This window comes from Diadema antillarum, unplaced genomic scaffold (genome assembly GCF_040938485.1).
Source record: "Diadema antillarum isolate AM-2024a unplaced genomic scaffold, OU_Dant_1.0 seq00000798_RagTag, whole genome shotgun sequence".
Classification (NCBI taxonomy): domain Eukaryota; kingdom Metazoa; phylum Echinodermata; class Echinoidea; order Diadematoida; family Diadematidae; genus Diadema; species Diadema antillarum.
In genome coordinates this window covers 2,753,210-2,775,837 of record NW_027271682.1, presented here as the reverse complement: position 1 = coordinate 2,775,837, position 22,628 = coordinate 2,753,210, and the positions used below count along the sequence as shown (strand labels likewise).

General features: G+C 38.1%; 1 protein-coding gene across 1 annotated transcript in view; it reads right to left on the bottom strand.

The window, feature by feature from the left end:
- Nucleotides 1–281: 281 nt before the first annotated feature.
- The window catches only part of LOC139739354 (ras GTPase-activating-like protein IQGAP1), a 145,303-nt gene continuing 122,956 nt past the window's right edge, over nucleotides 282–22,628 (bottom strand). Inside the window, exons 28-43 of the mRNA XM_071649974.1 lie at nucleotides 19,722–19,796; nucleotides 18,985–19,134; nucleotides 18,194–18,334; nucleotides 17,339–17,423; nucleotides 15,991–16,155; nucleotides 13,943–14,010; nucleotides 13,043–13,175; nucleotides 12,285–12,387; nucleotides 11,754–11,895; nucleotides 11,173–11,260; nucleotides 10,503–10,606; nucleotides 4,730–4,844; nucleotides 3,714–3,874; nucleotides 2,721–2,831; nucleotides 1,055–1,163; nucleotides 282–469 (exon numbers count right to left, since the gene is read on the bottom strand). Of these exons, the coding sequence (XP_071506075.1) occupies nucleotides 356–469; nucleotides 1,055–1,163; nucleotides 2,721–2,831; nucleotides 3,714–3,874; nucleotides 4,730–4,844; nucleotides 10,503–10,606; nucleotides 11,173–11,260; nucleotides 11,754–11,895; nucleotides 12,285–12,387; nucleotides 13,043–13,175; nucleotides 13,943–14,010; nucleotides 15,991–16,155; nucleotides 17,339–17,423; nucleotides 18,194–18,334; nucleotides 18,985–19,134; nucleotides 19,722–19,796 (1,864 nt within the window). The 3' untranslated portion in view covers nucleotides 282–355. The remainder of the gene's footprint in view (nucleotides 470–1,054; nucleotides 1,164–2,720; nucleotides 2,832–3,713; nucleotides 3,875–4,729; nucleotides 4,845–10,502; nucleotides 10,607–11,172; nucleotides 11,261–11,753; nucleotides 11,896–12,284; nucleotides 12,388–13,042; nucleotides 13,176–13,942; nucleotides 14,011–15,990; nucleotides 16,156–17,338; nucleotides 17,424–18,193; nucleotides 18,335–18,984; nucleotides 19,135–19,721; nucleotides 19,797–22,628) is intronic.

Here is a 22,628-nt window from a genome sequence, read left to right as displayed (position 1 = left end):
CCTCTCCTTCTGATACCCTGTTAGACAAAAGGTGAGTCTGTCTCTACCAAACAAAAGTGTCACTGCTTGCAGCTACTTTTTGACTAGCTGCCCTAAATGAACAATGACAACGATTCACAAGATGATTCCTAACCACTTAACATGATTATAAATCAAATCACATCGCATCCTCTTTCCTTTTGAATATGTCCTTCGTATTTTACACAGCTTCAAACCAGAAGACCTCACTTCTGCTTTTTCCACTTCCACGTCACAATGGTATAGATTATATCATACACTATATTACACGACCCCACATTTGGGATCCCTCTTTCTTCATTCTTTCTCTTCAAAAGAGGCAACAGGATTGTGCCTTCTACTTCCCGTAGAACTTCTTGTTGAGGAGGAAAATGAGGAGATTGACGTTGATCTTGGCTCTGCCGAACATGTTCATCACTGCAGCGCCCTCATACTGTAGTTGTAGGAGATCCTAGACAGCGAAGCAAAATTCAGACAAGGTTCAATAATCATCTCTTCATTGTGAATGCAAGAATTTTTAGTTCACATGGATATGCAAACAAACCCAATTTCATTGTAAAACTAACAATTTAGATTTGGGATTTTGGGAGAAATATAATAGATTATATGGTTTGCTCCCTTCCTGCTGTAATTGGTTCATTAAAACAGACAAAGAAGAAAGATTGCATAAGAAAGACAATATTTGTACATTTTATACATTACTAAGAATGCCTTTTTTATATGTACAATGTATGTGGTGGAAACACATTGACATGGCAAATAGATTTGCTCAATTAGGTTATCACTGCATGACAAGTTTGTGTACTTGTCAAACATTCACCATGACAAAGTAGTAATAAAATATATATGGATCAATATTAAGGGGAAAAAAACTGTAGAGGAACACTGTTCTCAAGTTACATTATTGGACTTATACCTACCTCACCTCTCCACCTATCAAAGAGTCTGTCGAGCTACATGTATCCATATATCTATCTATCTATTCGTCCATCTAGTATATGCATCATTTATATTTGAAATGAAATATGGTCATTACCTGAAACACAAGCTGGACACTGTCCATCTTCACACCCAGGAACTTGGCGGAGACTTCAAACACACCTGGCACGTCAGTGGAGGCAATCTCAAACATCACATTCTTGAACCTTGGTGGAGATAGTTTGGAAGAAGAAGAAGAAGAAGAAGAAGCATGAATATACTGTCATCAGATAGAGAAGCAATGCTTCATCAAAAGACAAAGGGTTTGGGAAAGCAAAGAGTAGGTTGCTGCTGAACAGAGAGTCTCCTTCAGTAAGACTAAAAGCAGTGGAAATTTTCTGATCTTCTCCTAAATTGTTTGTCAATCTTTGAGTGAATATCATCTCTTAGCGATGTAGATTTTGTGCTCGTTTTGATGTATCACTCATTAAACCAGTAACTCACACTGGCATGAGCAACAGCAACCATCTAATGCACTGTCAGATACATACAGAACGATTTAATCTGCCATCATTTTCTACTTATTAACTTCAGTATGTGACAGCTATAATTAACAATATCTGACTAATGCTAGATTTAACATATACACTGTACATGTCAAGCTTTGAGGATATACGGTAAACTTTCTTGAACTTTCCATGCTTAAATTCACCGTTTAAGTGTACAGAAGGGATACTAGTACTCTGATTTAGAGTCAGAAACAAAAATTAGAAACAAAAACCACAACATAAAATGTCAGAGTGTACAGGGATGTGCAAATACAAACACACTAGGGTTTAATTTTTAACATTATCTTAAGCAATCAACAGCAATTCCTTCTGTATCTGCATGGGGTATTTTCTTTTTCTTTTTCCTTCTTTAACCATGGCATCTTTTACATTCTGCATTCACTCCTATTCCATTTTTTTTTTCTTCTTCTAGAAGTGACTTGGTACAACTATTGAATACCAAAGTAACAACCACAAATCTTCTTTCCTCATTAACACAAGCTCATAGGCTGTTTTACGTTTGTTGGAATTTGACGAATGTGCATCTGTGCTCAAATACAGTATTTTACTTTCTGCATGACGGGCATGGCCATGCAAACATGATAAAGAAAAAAAAAAAGACAATAAATAAGCAGACACATACAACAGAAAAATAAGTCTGGGCCAATGTGCTTTGTTTGCTCACTGGTAAACATGCTGGTGTATCATGTGCTTCTTTTGCTGACTGGCACTCTGTAAAACATGATATTTTCGCGAATTGGAGCTGACGGCCTTTTTTGCGGCATGAAATTTTTGCGAGTTGCCTCTAATATCAATGCATATAGTATAGACAAGAACTTTCGCATGCATTTTAATTCCATTAATCTTAGCTCTCGCAAAATCCGCAAAAAAATTAAAATGCACGTGAACATTCCTCATTTTACAGTAGATGTCTGGAAACTAACTGTCAAAGAAGAGAAATTACTTAATCCCTATTGTATCATTATGGCCTTCCTGTTGGAGTGAGGCACACCGCTACACCCCAGTGGGCTTGCTACAGCACAACTTGGTCTAGTTGGGATGGATTATTAACCCGTTGAGGATGGAGTAATTTTGCTACAACACGCATTTTTCATAGACATGTGCCCGAATATACTCGGGACTCGTCCTCAACGGGTTAAATGGTGATCATAAAGGCTTGGCAAGTTAGGCTGAAAGCCTGAGGATGTTTAAAGGGTCAAGAAAAGAAAAGCTTACTGAGATTGCTCCAGTCCCTCGATCTCCAGAATGACACCCTTGTCGTGGAGCTTGGCTCCGTTGTACTTGAGAGCCGACTTGCTATCCTTGGCCTTGGCCTTGGACGACCTCCTGACAGGGGTACACAGAAAACAGTTCATTGGACTAAGGCTTTCTATGACAAAAGAGTTCTGGCAATTCAAACTCCCACATGCATGAAAGTGGTTAACAATCAGTTTTGTTTCGCAGGCAAAGTCCCACGTGTACATTCTCGATGGCTTGGCAAAAGATTGAATTAAATCATAGAGACATGGTGAACACAGGGTATCCTACAGGCTCTATTGAAATATGAATTTTATTGATACACAGCACTAAGACAACTGTTTTTTACTTCAAAACACACTAGAAAATGCATACAAGTTCAATTTTCACAAACTTGTTTTGTTTTGGGGATTTTGTTGTTGTTGTTGTTGCAATTTTCCTGTACTTGTACACATGCGCCCTGGAATGTTGAATTTTATACACTGTTGAGAAAGGTGCAATTACACTCTTTCAATCAGTTTTTTTTTTCTTTTCAGATTTGGGTTTCAACATCAATGAAGTGTCCCTAATCCAACATATTCACCTTCATAAACACAGAGCTCTGCATGAGGCATCTACAAGTCTGTGCATAAATCTTAGATTGGTGAGAGAGATTTATCATCGATATCAACAACTTTGAATGAGACATCAAAACGTCAAGTTTTGCTGTTTTACATATGATTTTGATCAATCAGAACTCATGGCTTGGAAAGTGGCAAATGCACTCCGTGAAACTCATCACGTTACCAAGCTAGATTTTCACTCTCTCCCTCTTCCCAATGGCTCTGTTCTTCCATGGGGTCCACAGAGTAAACACTGTTTTCTTCATTGTCACAGCTCAACAATGAAATGAATACAACATTGTGGAGTGCACAGCTTGCGGAGAATTAAGTACTAGCATGCTGAGAAAATCCAAGTCTTTTGTCCACTCACTTGGCCTGGAGGTTGTCCAGACAGGTCTTGATGTACTGGGCATAGTATTCGTTCTGGTCATTGTAGAAAGTGGCCTTGGACTCCAGACCACCAAACGTTGACCGCAGCTTCATGATGTCTTGCTTTCGGCGCTGACGATACCGCCTCTGGTTTCTGATATCCTGCGATGGTGTGAGAGGGGGAAGAGTCAACATTAGTCCCTAACAGCCCACATTTGTGAATACCTACAATCACTGCTACAACTATTTTAAGGACAATTCTGGACCATTTATGAGATAGTCTGAAAAAGAAAGAGTAAATATTTCCAAGCATAATTGTTACAGTGAAAAGTTGATCAAAATCACATAAATATATTGGAAGTTATAAAATTGTGAAGTTTTGCTAATTTTCACAAAATAGTTCTTGAACATAGCTGATTGTCATCGCCTCCAAACTGGCCACAATACTTGTACACAAAATCTTGATTTCCAGGTGTAGAATTAAGCCAAAATGTCGACAATTATCTATTGAAAATTTCAGTCACAATAATAAAAAGAGAAACCTTTCAGCTCTATCACTTATCAGAATAATTTTGGGTTTATATCTATCCATTGTCTACAAAATTACATTACTACTTGACACTTCTCGCTGAAGCTATGGCTGGAAAATTGAATTTTAAGCCAAAGTCTGGGGATCTGTTGGATTCTTGCTGAGACTTTCAGTCCACCTAGACCTCACATAGCATGGGATGAGAGTTGATAAAATCCATCTGAGGATTTTTCCCCTTCTATCTATAAACCAGGTTAATGAGTGCATATTAATGGATAGACAAACTCAACAGCCCCCAAATAAAATGCCCCTGGCACCCTTCGTGGATGGACGGGGGCATGACTATAATGCATGTATGCCTTAGCAAGAAATGATGCCTTACTGCCCTATTCATTTCGCATTTCCGTCGAGTGAGGCCATCTGCCATGCTCCGTAAATATACACAGGGTTCAGTTACATCTCACTAGGGGGAAGAGACTGGCCGTTACCTGGGCGATAGCGTTGACCATCGTCTGGTAGTTGTCAGCCTCCGACACAAGCTCCGCCTCCGCCAGAACCTTCAGGTTGCGCTCGATTTTCCTCTTCTTCGCCTCCAGAGGGAGCCTGTCATTAGTCATTAGAATGAGAAGTACAATGAGCACGCAATACGGATCTGTCGTTGCTCTACAGTGCTGATACCAGTACAGAGATGTGATATGTATATCTTTCATAGTACTCTTTGAAACAGTGTTGCCACTTTGAGACAAAGTGCTGAAAAATTCCTAGTTCCAGTGAGAATACTGTCAATATCTACTCGGGAAAGTAAGTTCTACAACACTCTGATAAGTCAAATAACATCGAGAACAAACTAATACTGCCTACAAATGAAGAGACATCATTCTAATACCTGTACAACCATCTTTCATTCGACTCAGATACACAGTATCCCTTTGAAGGCATGTATTATTGATGATTTGAGACACTGAATTGTTCATTCTTGCATATTTGGCAAGGAAATTTGCAAATGAAGCATAACAGACAGACAGACACACACAAATATAACCATGGCAAGAATGATGTGTACATTACTGATACTCCATTCGAAGGTTATCCTACACTGAAGTGGCATACATTGTACTACATGATGTACATGTAAATACGAAAAAAGTGAGAGTAGTTTAAGACAGACAGCTGTAACTACATTTTTGTTCTAAAAAGGCATAGAAATATGTTAAACCTGATTGAGATAGGAGAGAAAATAACATTTCATGATGAAAGATCAATTCAAGTGTACAGAAATCTACAGTAGTCAGTTTTTGTTTCGTTGCATTTCTGTCGCTCCATCCCAAATTTGTACTTGCAAACGTACAGATTCCATGGTTAGTATATTTTTTGTTGCTTTTTTTTGCTTATCAATGGTCTGATGAACTAAAACATGAAACCGGATCTACAGCAGTACACATGTGCCTCTAGTTGACTTGCTGAATATGGTCCACTCTACATAAGAATATCTGCCCTGGGTCTTTCAAAACACCAAACAAATAGAGTTCACACATAATAGGTATTCAACCAGCATATTATCATTCAAATAATGTCCCCACTGCTTTCTTGCAGATGGCACGAAAAGAAGTCAACCAAGGTTGGATGAAAGTTCTTGAAGGTATACGTATTAACAATCATATCAGTTGAATAAAATATCTGACAATAGAATATTGAATATCAGCCCTCCAGGTAACCAATGATGGTAGTAGTGTGAGAATAGTTAAGATAATACGCACATGAAAACTATCTTTGTCACTGTTGTTGTTATTATTATCATTATTAGAATAATTATAACTCTTATTGGTATTATAATTATTATTGATGTCATTATTATTACTGTTATTATTATTATCATTGTTATCATTATCATTATTATTATTATCATCATCATTATTATTATTATTATTATTATTATTATTATTATTATTATTATTATTATTATCATTATTATTATTATTATTATTATTATCATTATTATTATTATTATTATTATTATTATTATTATTATTATTATTATCATCATCAACATCATTATCATCATCATTATCATCATCATTCTTTTATACTATGATTTCATTAATTTTGATTATCCTTTCTATAACAAGCCATTTGAATACAATTTTTAAACTCCACAAGGAAAAAAAAGGAGGATTTGGGATTTCTCTCGTCTTTTTACATTTCTAAAATATGATCTGACCTCACTTTTCACAAAGAAGAGTAATTAACATTCTGGGCTATAAAATGATATATATTTAATGACACAGTCACATTTTCACTCATAACTATCAAAGTAGTATATTAAGAAGACAGGTTTTATGAGGGTATAGACAATCTGATAGCGCAGAAGACATGTTGGTGAGTATGTCCCATATTTGATGGTAAGAATGTAAAAAAAAACTGTGAAATAGTGACGACATAATAAATAACTTATCTACTAGATACTCAGATAAATATATCTAAGAATAATCAAAAGATATGGATGGTAGTAATAGTAACCTGATACACTTCATAAATCTGGTAATGATCATACAGTAACCAGCCACAGTGCTTATATTAGTGGTAATGATTAGGATCGGAATCAGGATGACCACAGTTATAAATTGAACAATGACACAGATTTTTACACCTGTCTGTCACTGGTTTAAACCCTTGTATGAATATCATATTATGTTCATATAAGTGGTAGTCAATATTTTATCATCAGTGACTCTTGTAGATGATATTAATATATGTGCCACTATTATTTGTGTTATTAAGTGGCAGCAGTTAATTGGTGACATACAGGATAACTTACCGACACTCAACTCTTCCATATTAAATATTTGATAATGAAAATAAAACAAAACATCATTGAACGTAAAATAGAAACTATTGAAACTATGCTCTTTAGTGAAGATTTGTCAAAATAAAAGTATAATATCTAGAGTGCAAATTAAAATAAGCACATCATGTGAAAATGAACTTCGTAACTACAATGTTTTCTTCTTGTGTTGCACTGCCCGCTTGGTTGGCACGGTTCAAGACACATATTTGAGGTTTGTTTTTTTTTTTGATTTTTTTTTTAAATGGTGGGGTACATACATTTACTACCTGCACATTATGGAGCAGATACATTTTCACAGAGCAAACAACACATGTTCATGTCTGTATTAAAACAATCATGGTTAAAAATTCTAATCACTTGACATTCAAAATCCACTAAGTCTTTTAACACAGCCTGCAAACTTTAAAAGTGATAATCTTTGCTCCCTTAGTTGAACTGAGACATATGATTTTCATAAGAATTGGAGTATGCAGTTGAACTAGACTTCTGTCATAATTGACACAATAATGAATGCTCTACACTCGGTACTTAACATCAAATTTCCTCAAATTTCTTTTGGTTGCATCTAGACATTTAATCAGCTCAAAACAAAGTGATCTACACTTGTGGAACAAGAGGGTCACTTTCTACTTTGCCATTAAAGGAGAAAAGAACACATACACACAATCAACATCACCTACGAATATTCTATGAACTGGTCATCTGTTTTACCAATGATGGTCAGCTGCCTGAACTTGACAGTATTCAATTGCAGTTTGGGTGAGTTCAAATCATTTGATTCAAACATTACTCAAATAACAGAAAAATAAACACAACCTGCAATCTCACTTTAATTTATCAGATGAAATAAGGAGGGACAATTACAACTTGTGCCACTCTGTGTACAAGGATTGAAAAGTCACATCACTCTCTCATACCTATTTATCCCCCTATATTTAAAAGAAGAATGAGATGCTATGACGATTCGCCGAAGTACATAAATAGGCAGACTCCCGTGGTCACATGCACATTCGGTACAAGCGGTTACTTTCGGCAACAGACGTACAGTTGTAGTTACACATCAGTGTACGGCAAGTATTTGTGACGGAGATGACTTCATAGCGATAAAACCATAAAGGTACTTTCATGAAGACAAAGTGTTAAGTGGCTGCAAACTCGAGTCAAGGGTACATTATGCCTTGAAGAAGAATAGAATTCAAGTCATCTGCTCCGTGTGATTTGTGAGGAAAGTTCCACTACACTAAGCTTTTCACACACTTGCACTTTGTGTACAACTTTGGAATATTCTTACATTTCATCTACAAAGTGAATAACTGCTTGATAGATGTTCAAGTGATATTTTCACAGGTGCTTTTCATTTCTGTGCACAGAAATGGAGATTTGCACATTTTGTGAACACAAGTATTAGACTTTTTTTTGTGAAGAAAATAGTGACTAAGAAACTACTAAAATCATAAAGTTGTGTTATTGATGATATGCCACAATGCTGAAAAAAAAATGTGCAAAGAACAATGCAATTTGAAAAGCCAGGGAAAAATCTGCATGTTAGCTCATTTAATTTTGGTATCAGCATTCAGCATAGAGCTCTTACAGCTGTACTTAAATTCTTGAAGAAACAGAAGCACAACATCTTATCATTCTTTTTTTTTCATTCTCCTGGAGCACTTGTTATCTTAACTTCTGTTGCTACGAACAAGAATACTTTTGCATTTCTTTCTTGTTTCAACCAACTTCAACAGACCTATCACAATCACCTGACCACACACTCACCTCTCACCTTACATTATGAGGACTTACCTTTCACTTATGACTCATTGTCATTACATGCACATTTCTTGTTTGCTTGCATTAATCATTTCAACATAAACTAAAAGAGATCATTTGTATCTATGCATTTAGTGGACACTACTGTTTGGGAAGGGATTGTGGGAGGGGGAGGGGTCAATGTGAGGAAATACATGCACAAAGGACTGAAAGGGATAATTTTTTTTTTTAATCAATCCATTCGTTTTGTAGCAATTAACAAAACAGAATTGAGTTTTCTATCACAATAGGGTTGCACTATTTTCTGGCATAATCTACAAAGTGCACTTAAGAAAGAAGCAACGAAAAAAACATGTTCCAACAAAGCAAGGCAACTAAAAAACAAGGCACATTGCAAAACATTGAAAACAAAAGCTTCACTTTTTCAATGTTCACAGGACACAAAAGCAAGCATTTCTATTCTTTCTATTAAACCAAAGAGATGCCAACATATCAGTGAACAGAATCCAAATAAAAGTGCAAAAGAACTGAAGACCATTGGATACCATTTACCTCTTAATTGCATTTGATCGAGAGAGTTGAGATCTACGTAACAATTGAAGAAATTCACATCAGGTTTGGATAAAATGCAAATACACCGTGGGTTTGGCAAAATATGGAAGGCAAAATAATCCCTTTCCCTATTCACTCAATGATAAATGTTATCCAGTGTTGCATCATGGGCTACAAAATTTACTTTATTCATCATTCCCTGCTACTAAATAAATGAGCTGCTGCATATATTGCCCGACACAAACTTTATGAAAAATGTAACGTTTCAAATACGAATTAAGAAGTAATAGATAGCATCTCATTTGTGTAGCAATATCTCACAAAACACAGCCATATTGTACTCATCAAAAGAAATTACCTTAATCAGAACACAATCTGGCTACTAGCAGTGAATCTAGTCCCACCTATTTTAGCTTATGTAGGCATTCAACCTCTCCTGCTCTCCACAACCATACTCAGATGTAAAAGTGACATCCATGTTACATTACAGCAGAAAACTGTATTTTCGTTTTGCATTGAGAACATTAAGTAATCAAATTTTCTCTCAGTTTGCACTGAAGTTTATATCTAATTTGCATGTTCCGTGAAGAAATACCAGGTTATGTTAAAATCGTCATGATCATAAAGACAGGATTTGAGACTAAGGTGAAAAAACTAGACTTTCAAATTTGACAGGATACCTTACAACTGAGAGCCACTGACATTTCATGGGACATTGTACATGCAGTGGGACAGGACAAGGACGGGTTCTAATTGGACTCTACTTCAATCAAGAGACATTTTTCAGGTCACTGCGGGTCTACGGCATGCTCAACTAGAAGCAGGAGGTAAAAGAACCCTTCCCTTTCCAGACAATGCCACAAACATATCACTTCCACATTAGCACTTTCAGTCCATCTCACAATCGGGGATTGATAGTTCTTGCCTGAAATACATCAACGGGCCAAAAGGTACTCCGCATTGGGGGGGGGGGGAAGATGACATACATGTACACTGTACAACAAACAGCCATAAACATGGCATAAGATAATGACGATGAGCATTATCTTGGAATCAAGAGGTTATCAAACAGCTGGTATAGAATGGAGAGAGGGACTTACTTGCCGTCTTCCATCTGAGAGGTGTTCCTTGACATCTTGGACTGCTCACTAGCTTTCTGGTCTCTCTTCAGCCTCTGGTCTATCAGATGGTTGTGTTCCTCTTCCTATGTAATGAATGAAATCACCACAGAGATGTAAGATGAACTGTTTGTTGTCAGATGATGCACAGTACATTTTGTACCCGTTGTACCCATAGCACCTGATATGCCCACTGTAAGCGGTGTACCCATTGTACCCTGCGTACTCACTGTACCTGATGCACAGTACGTACATATTGTACCTGATGTACCCATAGCACCCGATGTACCCACTGAATCCAATGTAACCATTGTACCTGAGTACCCACTGTACCTGATGCGCAATACATATTGTACCTGATGTACCCACTGTATCGGATGCACAGTACATAATGTACATGATGTGCACATTGCACCCGATGTACCCACTGAATTTGATGTACTGTACCCATTGTACCTGGTGCACCCATTATAACCGACGCGCCCATTGTACCCACTAAACCCATTATACCCTATTTGTATGTACCCTCTGTACCTGATGCACAGTGCTCATTGTACCCGATGTACCTATTGCACCCAATGCACCCATTGTACCCGTTGCACTCACTGTACCCCATGTACCCAGTGTACTCATTGGTCCCTGACACCCTCACCTGCTCCTCACTGGCCTCGGTTGCTAGGATCTGCTGCACAGTCTCACCACTCTGGCACCGAATCACATCCACCAGTAATCTCTTGGTCCTGGCACAAGGAGCAAGAACGGAAGGAGATGACAGGTTAATGCTGTGACCATGTCCTCACAGTTTGTTTGTTTTTCTTTTACATTGCTTCTGTGGCACAACATAATGGAGTCACAAACGTGTGTCTCTGCATCTGTATTGGCTTTAACACTCCTGCTGACTCTTACACAATCAACCCACTGAAAGTCATCTGATTAACTGAAGACTTGGTACAACTTAGCAGTACAACTAGCATGGATGAATTGGCTTTCTTCCAGCACACAATCCAGCAAATTATCACTAAGTGACCCCCCATGACTACTACGCTTACGACAATCTCAATTCGCAATTTCTTCTTTAACCCGTTGAGGACAGGCTGCTTTTACTACAATGCGCATTTCCCATAGACCCCTTCCCGAGTATACTCAGGACTGGTCCTCAATTGGTTTATTTCTTTTATCACCCCGGGGCTGCAGAGCCTGTTCTCTACCAGGCAAACGGGAAGAGGCACTCACTTGATGAAGAGCCTCTTCTTATCGCTATCGTCGTCGTCATGGATCTCGAACTTGTTGGTCAGCGTCAGCGAGATCTCCGTCTTGGCCATGTTCTGCACCAACGTCTCCACCTGCTGCTCAGGCAAGTCACTGGGAATCTCACCTAATGGATGGAACAGAATGATGTAATGCCAGTGCTCATATGTTAACGGCATCAGAATCTATCCCAAGATCGTAGGGTCAATAGACCAATTATCCATCACGCAGCAAGGCACATTGATGGATCCTAAAACTAGCCTCATCAACACCATTACATTCTCAAGAAGATTATGCAAGTTATAGCAAACATTCACAAAGACCACTTCCACCCTGAAACTCACAATATCCTTTAAGTCATATCAAATCAGAAGATAAGCATCAGGCAACAATGCAGATTCGTGGCACCTAGAACTGTTTACTCCCACATGGGTCTCACGAGTCTTCTAAACTGAAGGCTCTGTAAGACACCATCCTGACGAACCCTGCACCACCCCACCAGCTGGTCACACTCACCCAAGATGTCCTCCACCGAAGGGACTTCCTCCAAGTCTCCCAAGAGTTCATGGAGAGGATCACTCTTCTCTGGGGCCAACACTTCAAGGTTCTCCAGCAGGAGCTGTCAAGGATGATAGGATTGACAAACATATTGAGGACCCCATTAGAGGAGCGACATATGTATACAGATTAATCTCAGCTGGAATCATTATTTTTTTCTTCACGTTAAAGAGAGAAATATGGGCAAGATCTGATGAACCTTTGTATAACACACACCAACAATGCAACCCAGAAAGTGAGGAATTTGAGTATTAGATAATATGTAGCCATGCCTTGTAGTTTTCTTGAATCTAGTAGGTGCTCTAAAAGGTACAAATTTGTATATCCCAGCTGCTTTTGACAAAATGCTCAAAATCATTCATGAAAATGATTAATGTATTAAAATATTCAAATATGTTGTGATGAACCCATTATAACCAGTTGATCATAATATCAAATTGTTTGTACTTCAGAGTCTCTGACAGCTCTTCAATTGAGGACTACAACCCAAATGACTTGGTCATGTGTGCGGACATCTTCAAAGCCAGTGGTTTTCCATCATTCCTGACTTTATCAGTGTGCATTACAACAAATCTTTAACACCATCGCTACCCTACTACTCTGCTCAATGTTGTGGCTCTCAAAAGCCGGTCACACTATCTCTTTAAATGAAATAAATTGTGCATCCCATTTTGTCATGGTAATAAAAATTTCCAGGGCAAATGCTAAAAACTCACAGCATGTGTGTCAATGATCTCCTTGACTGAGATGAAGACGATGGGTTTGGAAGGGTTCACAAAGTCAGAGTACTCGTCGATGTTGAACTTCACTTCAGGCTCTGGCACATCGCACACCTTCCTACAAAAGTCCCTGTAAGCAAAAAAGTGTTCACAATGACAAGTGAGCATAAAGGAAAGGAGATACATAAATAATGCTTGCCACACTGAAGGACACTTTGTATTTGCATACTGTAAAAGTGGTTTCTTTCGCAGTGGTTTTATTTTCGTGCTTTTCGCTCTTTGAAGTTGAACCGCGAATTTAACATCACGCGAAAATGTTTTGAACTCGTCGCTTGTTACAACGCTATCCTTACCAACCGCGAATTTAAACACACGCGAAAAAGTCGGCACTGATGGAAACCGCGAAAGTTTCTGTACGCCAAAGAAACCACTTTTACAGTAACATGTAGCATCTTACGAATCGAGCGACCATGATTTTGAACTGATGGGACACTACCTCAATAAACTCACCAACCATAGCAGAAAAAATCTCCTACACCACAACACGAAGATGTCAGTAGCTCCAGTAACAAAATGTATAAGTAGATGATCATACACTGGATTGAAAAACCATAAAAACTTGCCTTCAAAAGTTTTAAAACAGAAATGGTATGAATTTTATTTGGTATCTATAATACTCTAATAGAGACAAAATAAATGAGTTCAGAAAAGAGTAGCATGTCAGTAGTGTTCTATCACACAAATTCCCAACAAACAATAACTGTGAACTCTGTGTCTGAAAAGCTACAAGAAACAGTATCTTGAAACCTGAATCCTTTCACACTCCATTCAAGGAAACAGAGACTCAAAAAGCATCTCATCTATCAAGAAAACAAGCTACCATGACAGATTACTTACTTGAACTTCTCGAAGGAGGCAACGACTAGCTCGTTGAGTTTCGTCAAGTGGAGATTCTCTTCCAGGAACTAGAGGAACGAAGGGAGATATCAGTATTTGCAGTTAAACACCATGGGGAGTCTACTAGTCACATGGAAATATATGACAGTCATGTGACCTGAATGGTGGGTGCTTGCTAGAAATGTTGCATGCTGGGATTGCTCGAGGTGCATCACTTTCACTTACTTATAGGGGAAGCTTCCCCAAATATAAGATGTGGATTGAGTGAATGCAGCAATATAAGTAGAACACATCAGTGAAATTTTGAGGATAATCAGACAATCCGTTCAAATGTTTTGAATTTGTGAAGTTTCGGTGCCGCCACTGCTGTCTGAGAAGACTACAATGCTTCATGACATCACGTATGGACAACAATATAAAGAAAATATATAGAGAATTCAACATATTTTCATTTACCTAGCAAAACGAAAAAGCACTTGACTTACAGATTGTACCTCTTCCAGAAAACAGGGGGAATTCTATTACCCCTAACATGATTATGTCAGTATCTTTTTATCAAAAATAAACTTTTAAATGGATTTTCCTCAAACTTCACTGATGTGTTCTATTAATATTGCTGCATTTACTCAATCCATATATTTGAGTTTCATTCCCATTATTAGCAACTAATTCTGTGTATTAAAGTGTGTGTGTATGTGTGTGTTTGTTTTTTTACTATGATGGTACAATGTTTTAATCCTGCTAAAAACAATATCTTTAGAAAACTTGCTCTTTGGAAAGTATGACTCCACTGAGGTCATTACTCTAACATTTTTAACTTCTTGCTGTTTACCTTGATGTAAAACCTTACATCATTAGATCCATGGTTCCTTTTTTCTTCACTTTCCATTGTTTTCTTGCACACTGACAATGGAAGAATGTAAATGATATCATGAATAATCTCTTTTGATGTTTTTCGGCTTGAAAAAAAAAAAATAGCGGCATCTTAGATTGTTTTCCTGTGTGGTCATCATTCCATTCCATCATTCCAGTACAGAAAAATTAAGCCAAATCAAACCAGAACAGATATGATAAAGTCATAGTTAAGCAAGCAAACATCTGCAGGTGTGTGTAAGCCATGCATATGTGTATTTGTGTGGGTGTGTGTGTGTGTGTGTGTGTGTGTGTGTGTGTGTGTGTGGTGTGTGTGTTGGTGTGTGTGAGTGTGTGTGCATGCTCAAGCATTTGTTTCATTATCTGTGCATTTGTTCTCATCGTCTTTGGGTCTATCTATCAAAGTTTATTCAAAACAAAATCATACATTCAATCGTGCAAACAGAAACAAAATAGCGACCACGCATTCTCCTCTCTTAACCCCGATCTGGGCAGCCAAACCAAAACGGGGTGGGGGTAATCACATATTCCTTTGCAAAGCGTGCAGGATTACAGCAGACTACACTTACATCACCCATAGACTCCATGAGCAAAGTGCCAAACACAGGGACTCTCTGTAGATAATTCATTTTTTCAAAACTCCAATGCGTTATCTCATAGTGGAATCTCAAAACAATCATGTCATTTGGCATAACAAAGAATACATACATTCATTCTCCCCTTTCTCCATCATTTGAGACATCTCATCAACTGTACTTAAATTTTCATCTATATTTTCTAAGCATCACAGTTCAGAAATAGAAAGATCATGGTTCTTCAAAATGAAGTGCTTTCCATCTTGTAAAACATAATTATTCACTGCCTCAACTCTCCTATTTTGGCAGCAGTAAGAACTATTATGACATAATTCAATTCTCTTAGCACAACACAATCAAGTTTGTCAAAATTTTTTGCACTCTCATTCATATCAATGTTGACTCTCCCCGTAGAATGATTATCATCAGATGTCACGATGGTTTCTTGATATCACAACAACTTTAGTCTTCAGTCCAACACAACGTAATTTCCAAACTGATGTAGATTTTGATAAAATCTATTTTTGGTGCAATTTAATATCCATAACTCTTTGGGATAATGCATATTCTATTGGTTGCTATGGTAACCTGCTCCCATACCTGCTTGCCAGATGCTATGCTCTGCAGTACTTTAGTGATGGATCCCAGGTTTCTCCTCTGCTCCACAGACATACCCTTCTCCACTCCGATGTCGATGATGTCGAAGGCGTCTGGAGCTACGATAGCTGGATTCATGTACCTGTAGTAGATCAGGTTGCCCACGATCTGTAGTAGGTAAAGTGTGTATGTGTTCTAAAGGTAAGTCATCAGTTGGTACTTGATACAGACATACAGTGTAGGCATGGCATTTTATCTTTTAGTGATCATGAATTCTGTAATCTCATTGGTCAATCAACCACTGAATATATCCCGTATTCCGTGATATGACGTCATGATACTGTATTACATAGCCAGCTGCGCGTGTACCAAAGACGCTTATAGGAAAGTGCGCGCTAATCCTATACAAAACAAATGGACAGCGCGCGGTCCTCAAGCATATTACGCACATAACCTGAGACCACTAGATGCTTGATAAACAACAGCAACTTATCTGGCTACTGCACTGCAGTATCTTATGGCGTGTACGTGTACGTATTTGTATGCGCGCATACAGTAATCAGCTCGCGAGACGTAGGCCTTAGTCAACATGGTCATGGCTGACAGCCGGCGATTTCAACATCATTCACGAGGGGAAATCAGCGAGAAGAAGGTTAGCACTTATACACTAAAAGATAAAATTGTTACCCCCTGCTTGTTCTTACGAAATACGGGAAATATCTACGGTCTGGTGCCATATTCCATTCGGCCTCCGACCTCATGGAATATGGCCCCAGACCGTAGATATTTGCCCGTGGTCCTGGGCAATATATTTCATTGATGGCTCATGAAGTTCAAAAGAAGAAGTGGCCAACTGTCTGACCATGGCTAAATGTGATGTCACACATTAGCTCACATCCTACTTGCTCTGTACTATAAAATAAGAAATGTGTACTTTCCAATCTTACAAGCATCCTCAATACACTCATTGTAAAGAATTTTCTACACAACTCCTGCATGCAAAAATTATATTCCGTCATCATAAACAAAACAAAAAAGCAGAGATTTTGTGGAATTTTATGCACAAGGCAAATAGAAGGTGAGCACACATGCTACATCAACAGAGTTGTCAATTTCTCTTTGGTCACACCGTAGAAGTTTCATAACTTAAAAAAAAAAATCTTTAACGAGAAGTTGGTATAACTTTCACACTAACCCGTTCCCCTCATTTTTCTGGTTCTATTCAACTAACTTATTCTCAGGGTGGCCTTCCCCTTTAACCAGATGTCCACTCTGGGAGAGAATGTTATCAAATATATCCTCCTCTGTGCAACTGTCTGCCGAAAGAACCCTAAATCTGCGTGTCACCCACCTTGAGAACCTCTTCGTCCGATGCGTCGGGGAACTTGGCATGGAGTGACTCACGCAGGACCTTGGCGATATAGCGGATACCATACCTGGAGTACAGGGTGGTCAAGAAATGAGAGACAGAAACGATTAGCATGGTGGGCAGAGAGCTGATGATAGCAGGGCTAGATGCAACAAGGGGCAGCAGTGGTATTGCTCCTTCTCCTACAAATTATCAGAATATGTGTTTTTATAATACAAACACTACTTTACCATCTCAAAAGAAAATACATTGAAATGTAGCATAATGTTGCCTCACAATTAGAAAAATATGGCCAATACAGGAATGTGAAATTAGGAAAATTTGTGGCATAGGGGGTATACAGGTGTACTTTTACTTCTCTAAAGAAACTTCCCAAATAGGGTCAATGAAAAGATTGACCCAGTGCAAAAAAAAAGAAAAAAGATAATAACAATAATAATAGTAAAAACAATGATAAAATAATAAAAAATCATTAAAAGAAATGATAAAAGAATCAATTCTAAACCTTCATACATTAATGCAATCCTGATGTATGTATTAAGTACAAAAAACTGAAAACAGAATAGTGAGCAAAAATACAAAATTCAATGTCTGCCATCACAGTAGGATAATCTTGACAATATTCACCTCTATATAACAAACTTCAAGTTGTAACATGCAGATGTAAAGTGGAGGCGGACATGCTAATTCTGATCCCGAAGAACGAGAAAGTTGGCACTTATTGTGTTTGACAAGATGGAACCACCATCTTGTCAAACCTCAGATATGAGGATACCAAACTAGAAATGCCCCTCATTGCATGCAGATGGCTTTGGGGGGAAAACATCCCTCACTCACGGGATCATGTCTACGGATGAGATGATGGCACTGAGGAACTTCTTGCTGACTTCGCCGAGCTGCTTGACGGACGCCTCCAGTCGCTCCAAGACCTCCTTGTGCTTCAGGGCCTGGTCTGACGGCACGTCGTATGGCAGCTTGCTGGATTGATCAAGATTGGGTCACGAGATAGGGTCACATGGGGTAACAATACAGAAAGCGCATCTTCTGCACATGAGTGTACACGGTTACAATATATGATGTACATCTTCTGCTCATAAGTGTACACGGTAACAATACATGATGTACATCTTCTGTGCATAAATGTACGCTGTTACAATATATAATGTACTTCTTCTGTGCATAAGTGTACAAACTTTTAAAACAGTGATTTATATTGATGCATGACAGATTTACCTTTATCACTATCATGACAACAAAGGTGGCACAGAAACAAGTGGAGATGATGAAGGAGATAATACAGAATGAGAAGAAGATGATGAGAGAAAAATGAGGGAGAAAAGAAAGAAGAGAAGTCATAGCCATGATACAAGTGAACAGGAAGAAAGAGAAAAGGGAGGAGATGATATAAAAACTACAAGCCTTTATGACTACGATGATAATACCATCTATAACATTCTGTCCAGAACTTGCACACTGCACAATTACAATCCTCTTTCAAATTAAATGGAATCAATAATGGCAAGCACACACAACAGAGATGAAATGACACATTAATCCCCCCATGATACCACTACCCTTCCAATCCCTCCCTTGACCTCTGACCTCGACCCCCCCGAGTGTCTACTGACCTGGCTTCCCCAGTCTCAGTCTCCATCTGGTTGATCCACTGTTTGTAGACCTCTACTGGGTTGGTGTTGATATTCAGATTCTTGTTATCCATCACTCCTTTTACCAATGGTTGCAGGATGTCTCTCAGCGAACTTTGACCCTTCTGACCTCTGTTCGTGGCAAAAGATATAGATGAAGTTATGGCAAATTAACATTAAAAAAAAAAAATCTCCTTTGCACAACTTAGCAAAACTTTTTAGAACTGTAAAATATTACAAATAGTGAATACATTATGGCATCTCCTGTGAACTGGTATTGAGTTATAAATCCATAGAAAGGCCATGAAAAGTTTTAGACAAATGTAGAGCGTTATGCATATTTGTGTATACACACTATTCACATATTGATGGCCAAACTATTGTTTGAGCATTGAGGGAATGAAAAACTTTCACTATTCAGGTTAATGAATTCTTGTGTCGAGTTGTTTTCATTATAATTGATTGACAAATAGCCCTTCGACATGTAAATAAGCACAGATTCTTTTTGTGTCCAACCAAGCATGTATGACCATGATTTTTTTTTTTATCATGGCCACTACTAAAAACACTGAATAAATAGTGCTTATTTACATTGATCTAGGGCAATTTTTCTGTCGATTGCAATAAACTTTCACCAGTTGTATGCACGTACATGCAAGCAGTGTATTGTCTAGTTGATTGTGTTGATTTTTCAGTCTGACACAAGCAACGTTACTTGCCTGTTGAAGGTGACCACCATCCTGATGACCATGGGGTTTCCCGTCACAATCTCCATCATCCGGTCCACTTTGGAGCTGAATCACACACAAACATATGTAAAGTAGACTGAGTCAAATACTGGTACACAAGTGAGCATTTTTTTACCCCTTTGAAATGCCAACATGCTCATAAATGATAATATCCTTGTACAAATACAAAATACACATTCAAAAGAAGCACAAATATGCTCATTTGTGACTACTACATGCAAATAAGTTTTCCCATTTTTTTTTCCTTTTTCTGGGATGGGGGGGGGGGGGGGGGGGGATGGGCGAGGGGCAAGCAAAAAAGTATACTGCTGCTCATAACCAGAGAGACTATTGAGTGAGTAACATGAATGCACTTAAAACTTTTCTCCTCTGCCATGCAGGAATTTCTTCTTCCACATAAGATGGAGGGGACAAAAAGAAGAAGTTATCATAACAGCACTATCAGAAACATAACTGAAAACAAGGTAGTCCAGTTATTATATAGATTTTCACTAATAAAAATTTGCCAGGGTCACTGGGGAAATTTAACAAGTCACATCACAGAAGTGATAAAGGACATTCCCTGAAAGACACTACGCAAGGGGATCTTTTTATCCAGGCATGCTTGTTGAGATCAGTCCAATATGACTCTTTAACGGGCAAAGGGGCAAGTTTGTTTCAAATGAGGTTCTAGCATTTGACACGCTCTGAAAACTTGGGTTGGATGGAAATAATGAGTTCAAAGCCAGTTGGACTAAATTATAAACCAGCATGATTTAAAGGAACAAATTTTTGACTTTAAGTATTAGCTTGCCATGTAATCACTCAAGGGGGATGTGAAACTATGCCTGAACACCATGCAAGAGGTCACAAGTTTACAGATAAAGTTCTTAATATTTCATGCCCATTAAAGCTAACATTCATTTATCATGATGCACAAACATTTGTCCAACAGAAACTTGAACTGAGTACAGGATTCAACAACCTATTCTGAATATGATTTGATGCACATGTACATGAAGAATATGTATGAGCATGTGTACATGTATACAAATGTATACACAAACTGTTACATCACACTGGACTATGATTGGTACACGTAGGTACAATTTATGTTTATGTAGGCCATAACATGTATACAACAACATTTTCAGCAGACAAATCCAGAAAGTCAAATAAAGGCCAATAAACTGAACAAAAGTAAGTTCATGGAGACAGGGTACTACTCATTGAAAAATGAAATGGCAATTTCTGCAAGTTTAGAGTAATTTGGGGGATAGAATCAAGGTGGATTTCAAGAAAATGGTACAGGATGGGACAGAAAGTTGTCAGGGTAGAGGGTTTTATTTGCTTAAATGACAGAAGGACAAGCTCTTTCTCTTAATAGGTTAAGTTCCTCTTTGCCGCACAGTGTAAGCCGTCCTTAGTAGGAGTTTCACATGCTTTAAAAACAGCATTCTGGGTAAAGCGAGCAAGCAATAGTTGTACCATACCTCCCAACCTTGAAGCTCAAAAAGCTACGGGACAAAAAAAAAAATTGTTGTTCGGTCTGCCCCCAAATAAGAAATGTCATCAGTCTCCAATGTTTTACTTTTCACATATTCTCATCAGGAATAGGAACTCAAAGGAAGGTAACACTCTTTCTTGAAAAAAAGAAGAAAATTCCTACAAAATAATAAGGAGAATAGGCAGGTAAGCAATAGGGTTGTTTTAGGAATGGCAGGCCATCAAAGGCAAGAATCAGAAGAAAATTATACCAGTAATACCTGAAACAATTCCCGTTTAGCATCAAAAGAATTAGTGAAAACAGGTATGTGAACATGCTGCTCGAGATTTGATTCAACATCTGCTTCATCACTTTTTACTGCTGCAAAATGGGATTGCACGGGAACTTGCATAGAAACTCTGCTTTGGGTTATCGGTTTAAGGTCAGAAGAATCAATTTCCAATCCAAGCAACCTTTGATGCCATGCACAGCACTATAAAAGGGTTCAGGGTGATTTTAATGTCTGCAAATATATATCACCAACCCATCATATACTTCTATATATTACAGTCAATATCTGACACTACTGTTTCTATGGCTACTGCATAAAAGAGAAAAGATTTTTCTAACTATGGATAAACAGACATGTCTAGATTAAGATATTTTGTAGATATGGCTCGAAAAGTAAGGAAAATTTCAGATCCAGATGAGGATAGCTGGCTACGAGAAGAGTCAAGGAGGTTTGCGGCACAACTTACTCCTCGTACAAAAATTCTCTGAAAGTTTGCGTTATCAAAGAGAAAAACAAAGTAAGGGATTTATTCAGTGCTTTCATGTGGAACATTAACACTATCTTCATTTCTCTGATATATCTTACATTGCTGTTTGCTGTTATCTCTGTATGTGGTGATTTGAAAATCGCTGATCGAACACTGATGCAAACATGCAAAGTGATTAATATAAATCACATTCATGATTCATGTTGTCCTAATACCCAAATCAGTGCTTTAGTACTGACACTATCAAAAGCCTACTGTGCTACTCATCAGTCAGTACTGTACATCTGCAGGTATGGTTTCTTCACAAATTAGCACAGACATACTGAAACTACTTGTTAGTGACTATGGATTAGACAATTCTTCCTAGTTGATGTCTTTTCAAAGTAGGCTTTTAGCACCAAGAAGTTGTTTCATTTGAGCACATTGTATGTCCAACTTCAACATGCAGCACAGTTTGGTAGAAATTTGACGAAATATGCAAATGGAACAGCTTTGCAATGAAGAGCTGATCAGACAGGTACATGATGAGTTGAACATACAGTAAATGCTGGATATTTACATAATGCCCCCCCCCCCCCCCCCATCTTCACTTTCAGGTATTCCATATTCCTTCATACATGCTACTTTTGCCCA